The following is a 19,072-nucleotide window of genomic DNA, read 5'->3' as shown; positions in this document are numbered from 1 at the left end:
ACGTATAATTAATGAATAAACGGCAATGTTAAACACAGTAAAAGCAACGTTGTTATTAGTTTTCCTCAAATTATTTAGCCTTTTTAAATTATTTTTTTTAAAATACCGACACTGTGCCTTTAAGAGCTGCAACACAGGCGAGCGGAAACGAGATTCAAATCTTAAGCCCCGCCTCCTCCAACTGTTTTCCGGGAGCCAGAAGTATTCGCGCCACACCTCCAATAAACATGGGGGCTTCGCTGACTACTCCGCCTTTCATTTGTCCTCTCTGTCGCGTCGTGACGCGGAATCCCGTCATCCTCGAGTGTAGCCACCGCTTCTGTCCACGGTGTATCGGGGACTTGTGGAGTGTTTGCCCGTCTGGGCCGTTCAATTGTCCCGGATGGAGGTGCAAAACAAGCTACCAGACGCTGCCGTTCGACAGCGGTTTGTTATGGCCGTCGAAAACCAGTCCGAGGGCTTCGACCTCCAGCAACCTCGGTAAAGTAGCACGCGTTTTTCTGAATATTTGCAGTTTTTATAACCTTTAGAAAGAAAAACACTTGCTTTTAGCCATCCCATAAACACTAAATGGTGGGTGGTACGTGACGTCATTTCCGGTTGCGGGCGCTCGAAACAAGCGTGTAAATTATGGATTAATTCGTTTTCTATTCAAAAAGTCAGAATTGTAGCACGAATTGTTCTTAATATTTCCAGTTTGTATAACCTCCTGGAAAGAAAAACGCGTGCTTTTAGCCATAGACATCTTATAAGTAGACGCAGCATCGAGCGCTACTGGCGCTGACGAGACGCGGGGCCGCCATCTTGGAGTGGTGATCCGCTCCACTCTTTTGATTGATTGATTGAAACTTGTATTAGTAAATTGCACAGCAGGCCTGGCCCTAACCAATCTGGCGCCCTAGGCAAGATTTTAAGTGGCGCCCCCCCACATCGACAGTGAAGTGTATATACTCACAAGAAACCTTATAGCTTTGTCTTTGACCTTTTTTTTACTTAAAGAAAGCAAATTAACATATTATATGAGAATGTTATGTTAAAAACTTTCAATTATGGTTGTGAGAGGATTCCCTTTGATTACCCAGAGTGAGCTAGGGTTAGTTTTATTTGCAGACGACACAGCTGCTTTCTGTTCAGGAGAGAACACACAGAAGATAATACAAATAATAACAGAAGAAATGAACAAATTAAAAAAATGGTTTGACAAAAACAGACTATCTTAGAATCTCGGTAAAACTAAAATAATGCTATATGGTAACAGTAGAAAAGAGCATCATACACAAATACAAATAGACGGAGTAGACATTGAAAGTAGAGATGTCCGATAATATCGGCAGGCCGATATTATCGGACATCTCTACTTTCAATGTCTACTTTGCTTTAGAATGTAATATCGGAAATTATCGGTATCGTTTTTTAAATTATCGTTATCGTTTTTTATTTTTTTTAAATTTTTTATTAAATCAACATAAAAAACACAAGATACACTTACAATTAGTGCAACAACCCAAAAAACATCCCTCCCCCATTTACACAAAAGGGTTGTTTCTGTCTGTTATCAATATTTTGCTTCCTACATTATATATCAATACATATCAATACAGTCTGCAAGGGATACAGTCCGTAAGCACACTTGATTGTGCGTGCTGCTGGTCCACTAATAGTACTAACCTTTAACAGTTAATTTTACTCATTTTCTTTAATTACTAGTTTCTATGTAACTGTTTTTATATTGTTTTACTTTCTTTTTTATTCAATAAAATGTTTTTAATTTATCTTTTTTTTTTTTTAAAGGACCTTATCTTCACCATACCTGGTTGTCCAGATTAGGCATAATAATGTGTTAATTCCACGACTGTATATATTGGTATCAGTTGATATCGGTATCGGTTGATATCGGTAATTAAGGGTTTGGTCAATATCGGATATCGGCAAAAAGCCATTATTGGACATCCCTAATTGAAAGGGTAAAAGAAACCAGATTTTGGCGAGTATTAATAGATGATCAAATGAACTGGAAATCTCATATACAAAACATACAACATAAGGTGGCAAAAAACATTTCAATAATGAATAAAGCAAAATACGTCCTTGGCCAAAAATCACTTCATATTCTCTACTGCATGCTAGTGTTACATATCTGAGTTATTGTGCATAAATATGGGGAAATAACTACAAATGTGCGCTACATTCGTTAACCGTGTTACAAAAAAGATCAATTAGACTGATACATTATGTTGGATATAGAGAACATACAAACCCTTTATTTATTGAGTCAAAAATATTATAGTCCGATGATTTGGTAAAATTGCAAACAGCTAAAATGATGTATAAAGCAAACTATAACCTTCTGCCAAAGAATGTACAACAATTCTTCTCAACTAAAGAGGAGAAATACAACCTTAGAGGAAAATCTCATTTAAAACATTTGTATGCACGTACAACACTTAGAACCTTCAGCATATCAGTATGTGGAATTAAATTATAGAATGGATTAAGTAATGAAGTTAAACATTGTACTGATATGATCCACTTTAAGAGGTTGTTCAAATGAATAGTGCTTACAAAGTACAAAGAAGTAGAATTATGAGAAATACTTTCAACCTTATTGAAAATAAGATATTATTCATCTCAGTATGTTAATAATGACTGAATTAATTAATTACATATTACAAAACTGTTGTATATACTAATTCACAGATGTTATTTTATTATAAAAAGGTCAGTAAATGATTGTATATATTTGTAAACGCTCTGAAGTGGGAAAGGGGTAGGATTAAATAAGCTTTGCTTCTTCCTACTCATTTTCCGACGTGATGTAAAATGAAATGATATGAAACTGTGATGTATTATACTGTAAATGTGTTCATGTTCGAAATAAACAAAAGAAAGAAGAAGAAGAGCTGTGAGGGCCCAGCATGTAGACTCATAGATATTACTGATGACAGATGTTTCAAGCTTTGGTGGAAATCTGTAGTTTTTGAGGGCCCCTGTTTGTACTCTGCTATTTTTCAGACACATCCAGTCATGCTTTAAACGCTGAGTCCCCGTTGAGGAGGCCTTCAATCAGCCGACTCTTAGGCAAGAGAAAGGCGAGCGCACCGGTTCCAGAGCAAGCTGACACCAAGCGGCCAGCTACCTGCGACAGATCCGATGACGTCCTTACTCCAACACATTCTGTGTCCGACACGGCAGGACAACTCCGCAATGGAAAGGCAACCATTAACGGGGCAAACTCTGAATCGAAAGAGTCTGCGTGTGATTATTCCGGTGACGATGTTCCACAACACACAAGTGAGGTGTCACAACATGAAGCAGCAGAAAGGATCAGTACCAAAGACACCGACTGCCGCACTGAAGCAGATTTATGTGACGCCCCTCTTCTTGCAACAGAAAATCATTCCTTGACAAAAAAACCTGCCTCGCCTGCCAACCTGCATTCATTTACCACAGCCTCAACTTCACAGGAATCGGTGTCTCCTGCTAGCAAGTCGATACCTCTGATGTCTACCAAGCATGCTGCAGCATCCCCGATCAGAATCAGCGTCTTCTTCAAGCCCGATAACACAAATACAAGCCCTGTGCAGTGCCATTATTGCCCCAAAACGGTGCATCAGTTAGCCGTGAAGACCTGTTTGGTATGCGGGGCGTCCATGTGTGCAAAGCACCTGCGTCCACACATGGAGTCCCCCGTCTTCCGAAGCCACACCCTGGTTCCGCCCACCGTGGACATTTCTTTCTGGAAGTGCGAGGAGCACCAGGAGCTCAACCGCATCTACTGTCGGCAGTGTGGTGAGTGCGTGTGCAGTCTGTGCACCTCCATCGGTCGCCACCGCAACCACGTCTGCATCAGCACGAAGGATGCAGAGATGGAGATCAGGGTAAAGATTGTTCACACGCTGACCACTAAAATTGAGTACACCTGCACACTCTTATGGAAGACTTAGACTTAGACAAACTTTATTGATCCACAAGGGAAATAGTTGCGTTTCAAGAGCTGAATCAAACATTATGCATCAACAAAGATAATAATCAGTTTTGACAAACGGTCAACAAATGTTTGTTTGACAATATCTTCTTTTTTTTTTCCGGTGATGGATAACTTCATGTGAATGAGTGCGTCTACTTATTATATACATACTACTTATTGCATTGGGGTGTCAACCTCTTGGGAAGTTTCCAATGGAATTTATGGCCCTACAATTTTTTTTTGTTGCCAAATTCAGTTTTTTTCCAATTTTTCAAGTTGCGTATTTTCCCAGGGCAGCACGGTGGAACAGGGGTTAGTGTGTGTGTGTGCCTCACAATACTACAATTCCGCCCGAGTGCAGCTGAGGTAGGCTCCAGCCCCCATTGCGACCCCGAGAGGGACAAGCGGTAAAAAATTGATGGCTGGATGTTTTTTACCAGTATTTTAAAGGGGACCTATTATGCAAAACCAACTTCTCTTTTATTTTTTATTTTATTTAGCCTTTATTTAACCAGGTAAAATCCCATTAAGATCAAAGATCTCTTTTCCAAGGGAGACCTGGCCAAGAGGGCAGCAGCAAGGTTACATTAAAAACAGTAAACACATAAAACATCACATTTACAACATTAAAACTTGCTCACATGACAAGCATACAGACAGGGTAGACTGCAATCCTTTCACAGAAGCTTTAAACTCATTTAATGTAACAAGCATACTTGCCAACCCTCCCGAATTTTCCGGGAGACTCCCGAAATTCAGCGCCTCTCCCGAAAACCTCCCGGGACAAATATTCTACCGAAAATCTCCCGATTTGCAGCCGGAGCTGGAGGCCACGCACCCTCCAGCTCCATGCGGACCTGAGTGAGGACAGCCTTTTTCCACGTCCGCTTTCCCACGATATAAACAGCGTGCCTGCCCAATCACGTTACTCCATACGAGGCGTCCGGCATGCCGCCGATGAGCATGGTGCAGATGGAGAAGATCTTCTCGGCGTCCGTGTTGGCGCACACGTTGCCAAAGCCGACGCTGGTCAGGCTGCTGAGGGTGATGTAGAGGGCGGCGATGTACGAGCTGCGCACCGACGGGCCGCCGACCGTGTTGTTGACGTAGGGCATCTCCAGGCGTTTGCCCAGCTCATGGAGCCATCCTTGGGGAAGAGACGGGAGGACAACAGGGTGACAAGAACTAAATCATCCAGACTAGAGATAAATTGTATTATTATGTTTATCTTACCTAAAATAAATGTATTTATTAATTTAAAAAAAAACTAAATAAATGTTTAGTATATTTTGCTAAAAACATATAAATAAATTGTATTTTTATTTGTATTTTTTCTGACTCCTTATTACATCCAGCCATAGAATTATACATTAAAATAAACATATTTGAATTAATTGATTTTAAATGATCATAATAATTCATTTAAAATGGCCATATTTAATTATTAAAATAATTGCTTGTTTATCAACAACTTTATCAACAACTTTAGCATATATATATATATATATATATATATATATATATATATATGAAATACTTGACTTGGGAATTCTAGTTGTAAATATACTCCTCCCCTCTTAACCACGCCCCCCTCCCCCCACCTCCCGAAATCGGAGGTCTCAAGGTTGGCAAGTATGGTAAAAAGGGTTTGAAGTTGAAGACTCGATTGTAAGTTATTCCAAGCCTTCGGTGCTGAAAACCCTAAATGCTTTCTTGCCCACCTGATCATAAAAAATGTTGTGTATTTGGAATACCCATAAGTCACGCATTGCGGAGATATTTATAAAGCAATGTTGCCGTTCTTCATAATTCCTCCAAACAAGCCGTTAGGAATCGGCTCTGTCCTGTGATGTTTTCTGCCCTTTGACGTCAGTCGATATCTCCATATATGGTAGAATTTACCGTAGTAATGTAGTCGACATAGTCAATCACTTCTTTTTCTCCAGCCTCTTGTTGTGGGGCAGACTGGCTTGTACATGCACATGCATCCTCCACTGTTGCCATTTATAATACAAAGCGGAGTATAGTTTGCACTCCGGCTTCCTCCCGCCTCCAAAGACATGCACCTGGGGATAGGTTGATTGGCAACACTAAATTGGCCCGAGTGTGTGAATGTGAGTGTAATGTTGTCTATCTGCGTTGGCCCTGCGATGATGCGGCAACTTGTCCAGGGCGGACCCCGTCTTCTGCCCCAATGCAGCTGAGATAGGCTCCAGAACCTTCGCAACCCCGAGAGGGACAAGCGGTAGCATATGGATGGATGGATGGATGGGCACTTCCTTTGCGTGCCGGCCCAGTCACATATTATCTACGGCTTTTCACACACACAAGTGAATGTCATGCATACTTGGTCAACAGCCATACAGGTCACACTGAGGGTGGCCGTATAAACAACTTTAACACTGTTACAAATATGCGCCACACTGTGAACCCACACCAAACAAGAATGACAAACACTTTTCGGGAGAACATCCGCACCGTAACACTACATAAACACAACAGAACTAATACCCAGAACCCCTTACAGCACTAACTCTTCCGGGACGCTACCATATACACCCTACCCCAGCCCACCACCTCAACCTCACCCACCTCAACCTCCTCATGCTCTCTCAGAGAGAGCATGTCCCAAATTCCAAGCTGCTGTTTTGAGGCATGTTAAAAAAAAGAATGCACTTTGTGACTTCAATAATAAATATGGCAGTGCCATGTTGGCATTTTTTTCCATAACTTGAGTTGATTTATTTTTGGAAACCTTGTTACATTGTTTAATGCATCCAGCGGGGCATCACAACAAAATTAGGCATTATAATGTGTTAGTTCCACGACTGTATATATCGATATCGGTTGATATCGGAATTGGTAATTAAGAGTTGGACATGTCGGAATATCGGATATCGGCAAAAAAGCCATTATGGGACATCTCTATGCAGGATGTGTCCTGTTTGAGTTCGCTTATAGCATGTATTGGAGGATCAAATTATCCTACATTATGGGATTTTTGGAATTGTTAATTATACCTCGGGGCAAATTATGAATCCGGTCTCCGAATGAGAAACAGTTTGAATAGCACAATAATAAACATTAACTTCTCTGACGCTGTCAATCACATAATCATACAAGTGTACAGTACGTAATGTTGTAGTTCCTGTAATGTAAAACTTAGTGTGTGACTGTGTGCAATACAGTAGTGACGTTTTCTTACATGGTGATGTCTTTTTGCAGGGTAATCTGACAGAAGTGATCAAAGAGGTGGTAGTGGCCAAACAAGAAGTCAAAGGCCGAATGACTGAAATAACTCAGATGAAAGAAACTGCCCAAGTAAGAAACCAGAGCTTATTTTGCATCACATCAAGAGTAATACTTTGACGTAACTCTGACGTAGGGCGGTTAGTAGTGCGCCGCTCTAATGATGTCTCCTCATTCATGCTCACACAAAATGAGATTGTGGACGCTCTCATGCTAACCTGCTCATTATGACAAATTAGTGTGTCTGAGTTCTCCTCAGTGTCCAGAGGAGCAATGGGATCAAACCAAGTTTATATTTCATATTTATATATATGTATGTATGTGTGTGTGTATATTATATATATGTATATATATATTAGGGCTGCAACTAACGATTAATTTGATAATCGATTAATCTGTCGATTATTACTTCGATTAATAATCGGATAAAAGAGACAAACTAAATTTCTATCCTATCCAGTATTTTATTGGAAAAAAAACAGCATACTGGCACCATACTTATTTTTAATGTTTCTCAGCTGTTTGTAAATGTTGCAGTTTATAAATAAAGGTTTATTTAAAAAAAAAATGTATTAAAAAAAACAAAACTGCGCATAGCATAGATCCAACGAATCGATGACTAAATTAATCGGCAACTATTGTAATAATCGATTTTAATCGATTAGTTATTGCAGCCCTAATATATATATATATATATATATATATATATATATATATATATATATATATATAGTGTATATATATATACAGTGTATATATATAGTGTATATATATATATATATATATATATAGTGTATATATATACAGTGTATATATATACAGTGTATATATATAGTGTATATATATATATATATATATATATATATAGTGTATATATGTGTATGTATACATTTGTGTGTATATACTGTATATATATATATGTGTGTGTGTATATATATATATATATAATGTGTATATATGTGTGGGTGTGTATATATATGTGTATATATATATATATATATATATATATATGTATATATATATATAAGTGTGTATATGTGTGTGTATATATATAGATGTATATATGGGCAGCACAGTGGAACAGGGGTTAGTGCATGTACCTCACAATATGAAGGTCCTGAGTTCAATCCTGGGCTCGGGATCTTTCTGTGTGGAGTTTGCATGTTCTCCCCGTGACTGCGTGGGTTCTCTCCGGGTACTCCGGCTTCCTCCCACCTCCAAAGACATGCACTTGGAGATAGGTTGATTGGCAACACTAAATTGGCCCTAGTGTGTGAATGTGAGTGTAAATGTTGTCTGTCTATCTGTTTTGGCCCAGTGATGAGGTGGCGACTTGTCCAGGGTGTACCCCGCCTTCCGCCCGAATGCAGCTGAGATAGGCTCCAGCACCCCCGCAACTCCGAACGGGACAAGCGGTAGAAAATGGATGGATGGATATATATATGTATGTATATATATATATATATATATATATATATATATATATATATATATACAGTATATATATATATATAAAATGGATGGATGGATATGTATATATATATAATATAAGATGGATGGATATATATATATTTCAAATACAACACAGCCTCACATTGCCGCTGAGAGGATAAATGCTTTAAGATGCATTTGATTATAGACGTTTCTAATCCATAAACATGCAATCACAATTTGATTCAAACCTAATGGAGCTTGATGAAGATATATGTGTATGATCCGTGTGATTAGTGTGTGTGCTTTGCCGATTCCTTCATCTGCAGGCTCTTTTTAGGGCTTCGCGAGCTGGAGTGGAGCAGCAGTACGCCACAATCTTAGGTGCCCTGCAGCAAGAGGAGCAAGCAGCTCTTCAGGTTGTGGAGGAGGAGGAGAGCAGAGTGGTGGGAGATTTGGGGGATAAACTAGTCTACCTTCAGGACTCCATGCGGCCCATCCAGCAAGGCCTGGAGATTTTGGAGGCACTGGCTAATTCTAAGGGGGAAAAGGTCCTCAAGGACCAGGCCTTCCTTTTTGTGAGTGTGGATGCTAAATAGAATGTTACAAATATGACAGGATGATGACTAAACATGACAATATGTTCTTGTTTTTACAGGAATATAGCAAGTTTTTACTACTGTAAGTGATTCACCTTCTCATTGAAATGTTACTAGGCGTAAAAAACTAAGTTGTTGACGTGCTGTGACGACCCCTGACTGGAAAAGACGAAATAAAAGCGATGTGGCTTAATACTAAAAACTAGCACTGATATTGGCACACTTCTGATTAGATATAACTTTATTGATTCTTTGGGCATGTGACAACAGGGAAATTAAGGTTCCAATAGCAGCAACACCATATACAGTTTTAGGACTGGGCGATAAGGACCAAAACTGACATCCCGGTATTTTCAGGCCAAATCACGATATACAATATATATCGGTATTTTAAACAAAACCTGCGAAATGTTTAATTTAAAGCACAAGTGTCAAACTCAAGGCCCGGGGGACAAATCTGGCCCGCCAAATTATATTATGCGGCCCGCGAGAGCCTGGAAATAATATGCATTGATAAAATGGTTAATCTTTTCTTACTAAATATATTTGTATGTACTGCATGCAATTGCATATCTTTTGAAATCCAATATAAAAATCTAAATATTATATTATGTATTCAAAAAAAAAATTTTGTTAAAATAAATATAAATACTGCACTTGAATATCTGCTTGACTTATGATTTCAAAACAAATTATCAATCAAATTGTAGTCTGTAAAATTGACAATAGAAAACCTTGTTACATTGTCTAATGCATCCAGCGGGGCATCACAACAAAATTAGGCATAATAATGTGTTCATGCCACGACTGTATATATCGTATCGGTTGCTATCGGAATCGGTAATTAAGAGTTGGACAATATCAGATATCGGCAAAACAGCCATTATCGGACATCTCTAATTGGATCTCTTTGTAAAAGAAGCGCTAGCTAACAAGTGGTGTGTTTGTGCTGTTTGCATGTCTGTATTTGGGAGCTTTATGGTTTGATGCTCCTTTGATCATTGATCTAGTGACACGGAAAGTTGTGTGGATCAGCTGGAGGCTCCAGAAGAGGTGAATGAAGCTCGACTGAAATGTCTTCAGAGGTGGACGCAGAAGCGCGTGGACAATGTGGTCATCACTGAGCTAACCAAGGACAGAGAGCTATACAAGCTGCTTTGTGAGACTCCACTAATGATCAAGTACTCTTGGTCTCTTAACACCCTTCTGAAAATGTATTTTTTCCTATGTACAGATGGCACCGTCCCCACTTTGGACGCAGACACAGCCCATCCCAAGCTGCGTCTGTCTGATTGCAGGAGGGTGACCTACTCCGAGGTCCAGGAGGACTGCCGGTATATGCAGCAAACATCTTGCTTCAGTTCCTTCCCACAGGTGCTCGCTTGCCACGCCCTGGAAGTAGGTCGCTGGTACTGGGAAGTAGCCGTCACTGCGGACGAAGGCAGCTGGAAGGTGGGACTCTGTGAGGGTTTAATGGAGAGGAAAAGTCAGACGGACAGCTCTCATTTGGGTCACAACCGGTCGTCATGGTGCCTGGCGTATGATAAGGGTAAGCTGGAAGTGCTGCACAACAAGGCGGCGACTCCTGTGATCGCACACAAGATGCAGCGTGTAGGTGTGTTCCTTGACTTTGAGGAGGACACTCTGATGTTCTTTAATGCTACACCAGGGGGCAGTCTTGTTCTAATGCATTCCTACAAGCACAGCTTTACTAGGCCTCTGTACCCAGCATTGTATGTGTGCAAAACACAGCTGGCCATCTGTAGTCTATTTTAACTGATCCAGCGTACACTGGCATGGCATTTTCCATAACCTAAATGACAACTAAACCAGCACTGTGTCTTCATGAAGAAGACAAGACTGGCTTCAGTGATTTAGTACCGTATTTTTCGGAGTATAAGTCGCTCCGGAGTATAAGTCGCACCGGCCGAAAATGCATAATAAAGAAGGAAAAAAACATATATAAGTCGCACTGGAGTATAAGTCGCATTCTTTTGGGAAAGTTATTTGATAAAAGCCAACACCAAGAATAGACATTTGAAAGGAAATTTAAAATAAATAAAGAATAGTGAACAACAGGCTGAATAAGTGTACGTTATATGTAGGGCTGCAACAAATAATCGATTAAAATCGATCATTAAAATAGTTGCCGATTAATTTAGTCATCGATTCGTTGGATCTATGCTATGCACATGCGCAGAGTTTTTGTTGTTTTTTTTTTAATAAAAAATTGTTTTCATTTATTTTTTATTTTTTTAAATAAACCTTTATTTATAAACTGCAAGATTTACAAACAGCTGAGAAACAATAATCAAAATAATTATGGTGCCAGTATGCTGTTTTTTTTTCCAATAAAATACTGGATAGGATAGAAATGTAGTTTGTCTATTTTATCCGATTATTATCGATTAATCGAAGTAATAGTCGACAGATTAGTCGATTATCAAATTAATCGTTGGTTGCAGCCTTAGTTATATGACGCATAAATAACCAACTGAGAATGTGCCTGGTATGTTAACTAGGGCTGCAACTAACGATTAATTTGATAGCCGATTAATCTGTCGATTATTACTTCGATTAATAATTGGATAAAATAGACAAACTACATTTCTATCCTATCCAGTATTTTATTGAAAAAAAACAGCATGCTGGCAGCATTATTATTTTGATTATTGTTTCTCAGCTGTTTGTAAATGTTGCAGTTTATAAATAAAGGTTGTTTTTTTAAAAAAAAAAAAGCCTCTGCGCATAGCATAGATAGATCCAACGAATCAATGACTAAATTAATCGGCAACTATTTTTATAATCGATTTTAATCGATTAGTTGTTGCAGCCCTAATGTTAACGTAACATATTATGGTAAGAGTCATTCAAATAACTATAACATATAGAACATGCTATACGTTGACCAAACAATCTGTCACTCCTAATCGCTAAATCCCATGAAATCTTATACGTCTAGTCTCTTACGTCAATGACATCAATAATATTATTTCATATTTTACGATAATGTGTTAATAATTTCACACATGAGTCGCTCCTGCGTATAAGTCGCACCCCCGGCCAAACTATGAAAAAAAACTGCGACTTATAGTCCGAAAAATACGGTAGGTGCCAAAAAGTTGAACTAAACGTTGCACTCTGACTGGCTCAACCGTCCACCAGTGTCATCATTGATTTATCAACAGAGTACAAGCTAGGTGAGAATTAGTGCTACAAAGTTGACATGAGTGGCAGTTGATAGAAACAGATGTGTAGCGGCAAAGTGTAAAGAAAAATAAAAAAAAAGACTAATTGTAGTGTACGCTCTGCTGCGTGGGTTTTCCTACTGCTCCGTGCGAGGCGTGAATCCTAGTCGCCGACATGAGAGGCAAGCGCGCTAAGTACTGAGTTAAAAGGCCAGCCTATTCTGATTGATAGCGCCCGGCTCTGAATTGTTCAGCCACTGGTTTTTGCTTTTAGTACTGATTGTTTTATAGAGCTGCAGCCGTGTTTTTTCAGAATTGTATATTTTGTATTTCGTCATTTTACATCTTTAAAGTTGTTCCATTGTATCACATACACTGTATTTGTCAATACAACATTGTCATACGTAATCCTGATCTTATGAAAATATGAGTAAGGATTTTGGGTATTTCGCATCTCAGTCTTATCTTTCTGAACAAATAAATAATCAAACCTACAACCTCCTTTTTTTTTAACATTCTCCTCTTGTGCTAAAGGTTGGGCTCTGTTTGTCCTCAGCAGGTAACATTTGGTGTGCTAACTGTGAACTTCCGCCCACACAGCATGTGACATTTGCTGACAACAAATAACGCAACCCAAAGGGAAATGGGCCTGACAGCTGGACTTTGTTTGAGGTCCGAGGGAAAGGCGTTCTTCTGTAGTAAACCGTCATGACAAGGTATTAAATGGAGATTTTTCTAAAGACCGTTAATATAATAAGCAATAATAATGCATTTGATTTATAAAACACTTTTTTTCTGGTGAACCAAACGCGTTACTTTGGAAAAAAGTTAATACTGCACATACTCCACATGCACAAAAGTAGGAAACATTTCTGTATAAAATGTATGAATTCACTTTCACTTAGTTTAAAGTGTAAAAATAAGTCAAGTATTATCTGTCATGATCATGATGTAAAAAGCATATATATATATATTATATTGCCAAAAGTATTTGGCCACCTGCCTTGACTCACATTCCTAACCCATTTGGTTCTATATGTGAGTCCACCTTTTGCAGCTATTACAGCTTCAACTCTTCTCGGAAGGCTGTCCACAAGGTTGCAGATTGTGTTTATAGGAATTTTCGACCATTCTTCCAAAAGCGCATTGGTGAGGTCACACACTGATGCTGGTCGAGAAGGCCTGGCTCTCAGTCTCCGTTCTAATTCATCCCAAAGGTGTCAAATTCACAAGCTTCTGGTTGAATTTTTGACCACTCCCCTTGACAAAATTGGTGCTGTTTTTTTGTTTTTGGTTTTTTTTCATCTGACATTACAAGAACAAAGATAAGACATTCTGGAGGAAAGTTCTGTGGTCAGATGAAACAAAAATTGAGCTGTTTGGCCACAATACCCAGCAATATGTTTAGAGGAGAAAAGGTGAGGCATTTAATCCCAGGAACGCCATTCCTACCATAATGCATGGTGGTGGTAGTATTATGCTCTGGGCCTGTTTTGCTGCCAATGGAACTGGTGCTTTACACAGAGTAAATGAGACAATGAAAAAGGAAGATTACTTCCAAATTCTTGAGGACAACCTAAAAATCATCAGCCCGGAGGTTGGGTGTTCCAACAGGACAATGACCCCAAACACACATCAAAAGTGGTAAAGGAATGGCTAAATCAGTCTAGAATGAAGGTTTTAGAATGACCTTCCCAAAGTCCTGACTTAAACGTGTGGACAATGCTGAAGAAACAAGTTCATGTCAGAAAACCAACAAATTTAGCTGAACTGCACCAATTTTGTCAAGAGGAGTGGTCAAAAATTCAAGCAGAAGTTTGTGGATGGCTACCAAAAGCGCCTTATTGCAGGTAAACTTGCCAAGGGACATGCAAGCAAATATTAACATTGCTGTATGTATACTTTTGACCCAGCACATTTGCTCACATTTTCAGTAGACCCATAATAAATTCATAAAAGAACCAAACTTGGTGGTTTGCTTTTTCCAAGATGAATATGAACATTCACCATATGCAAAACATAATATGAATTAATTAATTCACTTCATTGTCTTTGCAGCTTGTAGCTTTCAGGGAAGCTACTGGGTCTAAAAATAGCTAAGCCACTGGAATCGCTACTGTTTTATAAAGTAGCAAAGCTACGCTACTCGGAAATGTAGTTAAACTACGTAGCTTTGCTACATGTAGCTCTTTACCGCCCATCACTGTGTATTGCAAACCAAAGGACTCAAAAAAATAAATGCATATACAATTACGCACTGCTAAAATACGTACATTCTAACAAAATTACCGTAAATATTTCATAAACTGTTAACATTTAAGTGTAAATGAAAACACAGCTTCACCACTTTTGTCATATTTTTTGTGCTGAAAAGTCTCTACGAATTCAGCTCCAGACTTCTTCATGCCACTGATTGTCACTTGAGTTCCTGATATTATGACCTGTCTTTGACCTTGAGTTATTGTCAATACACGGGGCCATTTAACATGAGCCTTAAAGTCCCTTTTTGTCACTGGCGAAAGGGTAGGAATAGAAGCACAGATTGTGTTGGCTCCCAGGCTGGGGGCCTTCTGCCGATTCAATTAGCATTCTTCTGGAAAAATCTGCCCTGAATCAACTTTCCCCCAAACCCCTTTTTTTTCTACATCAGCTAAATCAACTTTGAAACCATTTAACAAGCAATGTATTGCCAACCAACAAATTCCTTTTAATTAATGAGATATTAATTCATCACTGTCTCACTTATTTCTTCCAGCAGCCATTGTGATGCCAAGCTCATGCTTCCATTTAAATGCTTTCAGTCGGCCCAGCAACAAAATGAGAATTATGAAGTAATTGGATATATGCTAATTAGGTCATGTGTCCATTAGAGGCTATATAGTCACAACAATCCCTTTCAGTCCCTTGGAATAGCTTTTGAACCTCCCATCAGTGCAGAATTAGATCGGTTCGGTGGCCCTTTTATTAACGTAAGCGCGGAAAAGTAAATGGGTTTTTCCATAGAGCGATTTAAACGGCCAGTCAATGGGTATACGATTACATGCAATATCAATACTGTTGGAATCAGGTATACAAGTCATTAATAGAACTAAGCAATAAACAAGTACCGGCATGACTGTAAATTACCGCAGCAGCTCTGGTTTAAGTATGGAACTCTAATGCACCTTATGGTGATACTTTTGACTAGGGATGATGTTTGATAAGAAATTGTCGAGTTCGAGCCTGTTATCGAATCCTCTTATCGAACCGATTCCTTATCGATTCTCTTATCGAGTCCAGATAGGTTGTTGTGTATGGAAAATAAAACACAATATTTGGTTTAACAAATCACTTCACATTCTCTACTGCTCACTAGTGTTACATATCTGGGTTATTGTGCAGAAATATGGGAAACAACTACAAATGTGCGCTACATCCGTTAACCGTGTTACAAAAAAAATTAATTAGACTGATACATAATGTTGGATATAGAGAACATACAAACCCTTTATTTATTGAGTCAAAAATATTAAAGTTCGATGATTTGGTAAAATTGCAAACAGCTAAAATGATGTGGAATTAAATGATGGAATGGATTAAGTAAAGAAGTTAAACATTGTACTGATATGATCCACTTTAAGAGCTTGTTCAAATGAATAGTGCTTGCAAAGTACAAAGAAGAATTATGAGAAATACTTTCAACCTTATTGAAAATAAGATATTCTTCATCTCAGTATATTAATAATGACTGAATTAATTAATTACATATTACAAAACTGTTGTATATACTAATTCACAGATATTTTATTATAAAAAGGTCAGTAAATAATGTATATATTTGTATGAAGTGGGAAAGGGGTAGGATTAAATAAGCTTTACTTCTTCCTACTCCTGTAAAGTGAAATGATATGAAACTGTGATGTATTATGATGTAGTCAGATCATGTTTTGTTTAGTTCTGTTCTGTTCGTTTTGGACTTCCTTAGTTGTTTTGTGCACTTCGGGGGTTTGTTTTAGTCACCATGGTTACTTATGATTTTCACCTGCCTTGTACGCGCACCTGTTGCTCATCAGAGACTATTTAAGCCTGCCTTTTCCGCTCACTCGTCGTGGCTTCATTGTTTGCATTTGCAACAGTTACGTTGGCATTCTGCTTTTCCAGCTCATGATTCCTGTGCTAAGTTACCTTAGCTTCTAGTATTCCTGTGCTAAGTAAGTTTTTGCTTTGGCTTCTCGTGCGAACGGCACACTTTCCTTTTGTTTCGTTCCTGTCTGTTGTAATGTGTATGATTTATGAGAACTAAATCATCTCTTACCTGCACGCTTTCGTCCGGAGCCGTCAGTTTTGCGTCCCGGGAACGAACCGCAGCACGCTGCACCCCACCGTGACAAATGACTGAGCTACGTGACGTCATTTCTTGTGATGTCACACAGGGCATTCCTTGTCGGGACAGGATTCGTTCCAAGGGATTCGAATAAAGAACCAATTCTTTTTCTTTATTAAGTGGTCTCGATAACGGGTACCGGTTCTCAAAAAGGGATTCGAGTCCGAGGATTCGGTTCTTTTCTTATCGAACAACCGGGAAAACCGGTTTCGAGCATCATCCCTACTTTTGACACATCATCAGTGATACACCTGGGGTCATTGGGTGTTTCGGGTCTTTAATCATCAGACACCTTCGCTTGGGTGACCCAGCCGGTAGTATTCAGCTTGTGTCCAGGGATCCCCCCTACAAATCCCCAGCCACCGGGAGGTATTTTCTGCGGCCTAGAGGATGTTCTTTGTGGCTTTTCTTGACTGCCGTCCTCTGATGCCAAGGAGTTTGAACACACTGTAGGGAGTCACATGCGAAACCTCTGCAACCGACTTCGATTAGATTTCCAGCCACTGCTCTGGCACTCTGCGGTGAGCTTGGAGAATTTGGCCCTCTTGCGCTTATTGGCAGTGCCGGCCCAAGCCTCCATGGGGCCCTAAGCAAAATTTGATTTTGGGGCCCTCTATTTCTGCCAATAATATTGATTGTTGATCATTCACACACCTACTGTATGTATCAAGGATTTCAGTTCCTGCCTCAAATGGCTTAACTTGACTTTCCGCAGATTTAGCTTTGCAGGGTTTCTTGGTCCTTGCTTTTGTTCCACTCCAAAATGTTCAGCTCCCATGCTCATTATGATGGAGCGCATGGTTTGGAGTAACTGGTCAGCATCACCATTCGAAAGGAGTTCCAGGGTTTTGTCTATGTCCTCATCCAGCTTGGTCTACCCCTTGCTGTTGGTGACAGGCCACTTCACCCGACAATGATCCAATTTCCTGCTTGGTGAGGGGATTTGTGTTGCTTGGATGTTCCAGGTACTGTGGCCTGGCTCCTCCTCCGTCTGACCAGGTTCTGCAGCCGGCCCAACAAAGACTGTTTGTCGCGTTGCTTCATTTGTTCCCTTCAAGGTAGGCCATCTTAGTCTGGTGGATCTTTCGGACCTTTCTGCATATGCAGTCTGCGCTTATAATCTGTTGTCCATTTGCTTGGGTCATTACCAGTTATTCCGTCTGGTTGGGATGCTCAGCCTCCCCCACTCTTTGGTATTCCCAGGGACATTTTCCTGTAGAGTTATTCGCAGCATGATTCGGGTGCCCCCTCATGGAAGCTGTAGGTCAAGGAAGCAAGCCTTTGCGACCCCTGTTCTCTCAGGGTGGTCCACTGTCTTTCCAGTAGTCACCACTCTTTTCACGGGCGTCATCCAGCCTTTCCTGGAGGTCACCTGCTGAGCCAGACGTGCTAGGACTCAAATACAACTTCCGGTGATTCTTGGACACGTCATCAGTGATAAATCCGGGGTCATAGTCTGTTTCAGTACGTAAATATATAAAAAAAAGAAATGTAAATAAAAATGTGTACGAATCAGTGATGTGCGTTCGGAGAACTAATTCCTGATCTATGGAAGAAACCTGAGATGGGGCTCTGGCGTGCCAACAGACCAATTTACCATAGGGTTCCATCAAACAGGTATTTATTTATATTTTGTTCATGCACTTCAAAATACACCAAGGACCTATGATCATTTTAATCTACATTTAAAACACTTTCATGGGGTCTAGATCAGTGTTTTTCAACCTTTTTTGAGCCAAGGCACATTTTTTTCATAAAAAAAATACGGAGGCACACCACTAGCAGGAAAAAGTTAAAAAAATGAAACTCCACCAGGTTGTCTTGCCTTATTTTGAGTTTGTTGTTGTTTCCTGTGTGTAGTGCTGTACTTCCTGTCTTGCGCTGTTATTTTGGTGACCTTTCCTGTTTGGTTCTCCTGTAGCAGCTTCACGCCTTCCTTTGAGTGCTATTGCCCGCACCTGCTTTGTTTTGGCAATCAAGACTATTGAAGTTGTGCGTACGCTATTCTTCTTTGTGGGGACATTGTTGATTGTCATGTCATGTACGGGATGTGCTTTGTGGACGCCGTCTTTGCGCCACACGCTGTAAGTTTTTGCTGTCGTCCAGCATTCTGTTTTTGTTGACTTTGTAGCCAGTTCAGTTTTACATAGCCATCCCTAAGCTTCAGTGCCTTTTCCTATTTTTGGTTTAGGCTTTACATATCTTTTTACCTGCACGCTGTCTCCTGCTGTGCTCTGCATATTTGGATCACGACAAACCATCCTAGGCGCGTTCC

The 19,072-nt window shown here is 39.7% G+C and overlaps 1 protein-coding gene across 1 annotated transcript; it reads left to right on the top strand.

Annotated features, from left to right (window-relative positions):
• Positions 1 to 167: 167 nt before the first annotated feature.
• On the top strand, positions 168 to 11,441 carry si:dkey-29p10.4 (E3 ubiquitin/ISG15 ligase TRIM25). Its single transcript, XM_062035977.1, has 7 exons — positions 168 to 480; positions 3,013 to 3,878; positions 7,193 to 7,288; positions 8,977 to 9,225; positions 9,306 to 9,328; positions 10,257 to 10,405; positions 10,481 to 11,441. Exons 1-7 carry the CDS (start codon positions 228 to 230, stop codon positions 11,020 to 11,022), a joined length of 2,178 nt encoding a protein of 725 aa, XP_061891961.1. The 5' UTR covers positions 168 to 227; the 3' UTR covers positions 11,023 to 11,441.
• The last annotated feature ends 7,631 nt before the right edge of the window (positions 11,442 to 19,072 follow it).

This window comes from Entelurus aequoreus, linkage group LG24 (assembly GCF_033978785.1).
Source record: "Entelurus aequoreus isolate RoL-2023_Sb linkage group LG24, RoL_Eaeq_v1.1, whole genome shotgun sequence".
NCBI lineage: Eukaryota > Metazoa > Chordata > Actinopteri > Syngnathiformes > Syngnathidae > Entelurus > Entelurus aequoreus.
The sequence above is the reverse complement of the archived record's forward strand: the minus strand, read 5'-3'. Positions and strand labels throughout refer to the sequence as shown.

Bases quoted from the DNA above. Each gene is read 5' to 3' on its own strand.
- si:dkey-29p10.4 (XM_062035977.1), top strand. From the start codon at position 228: ATGGGGGCTTCGCTGACTACTCCGCCTTTCATTTGTCCTCTCTGTCGC. The intron at 9,329-10,256 runs GTAAGTGATTCA...TCATTGATCTAG, and splicing joins TATAGCAAGTTTTTACTACT to TGACACGGAAAGTTGTGTGG. The intron at 10,406-10,480 runs GTGAGACTCCAC...TCCTATGTACAG, and splicing joins AGAGCTATACAAGCTGCTTT to ATGGCACCGTCCCCACTTTG.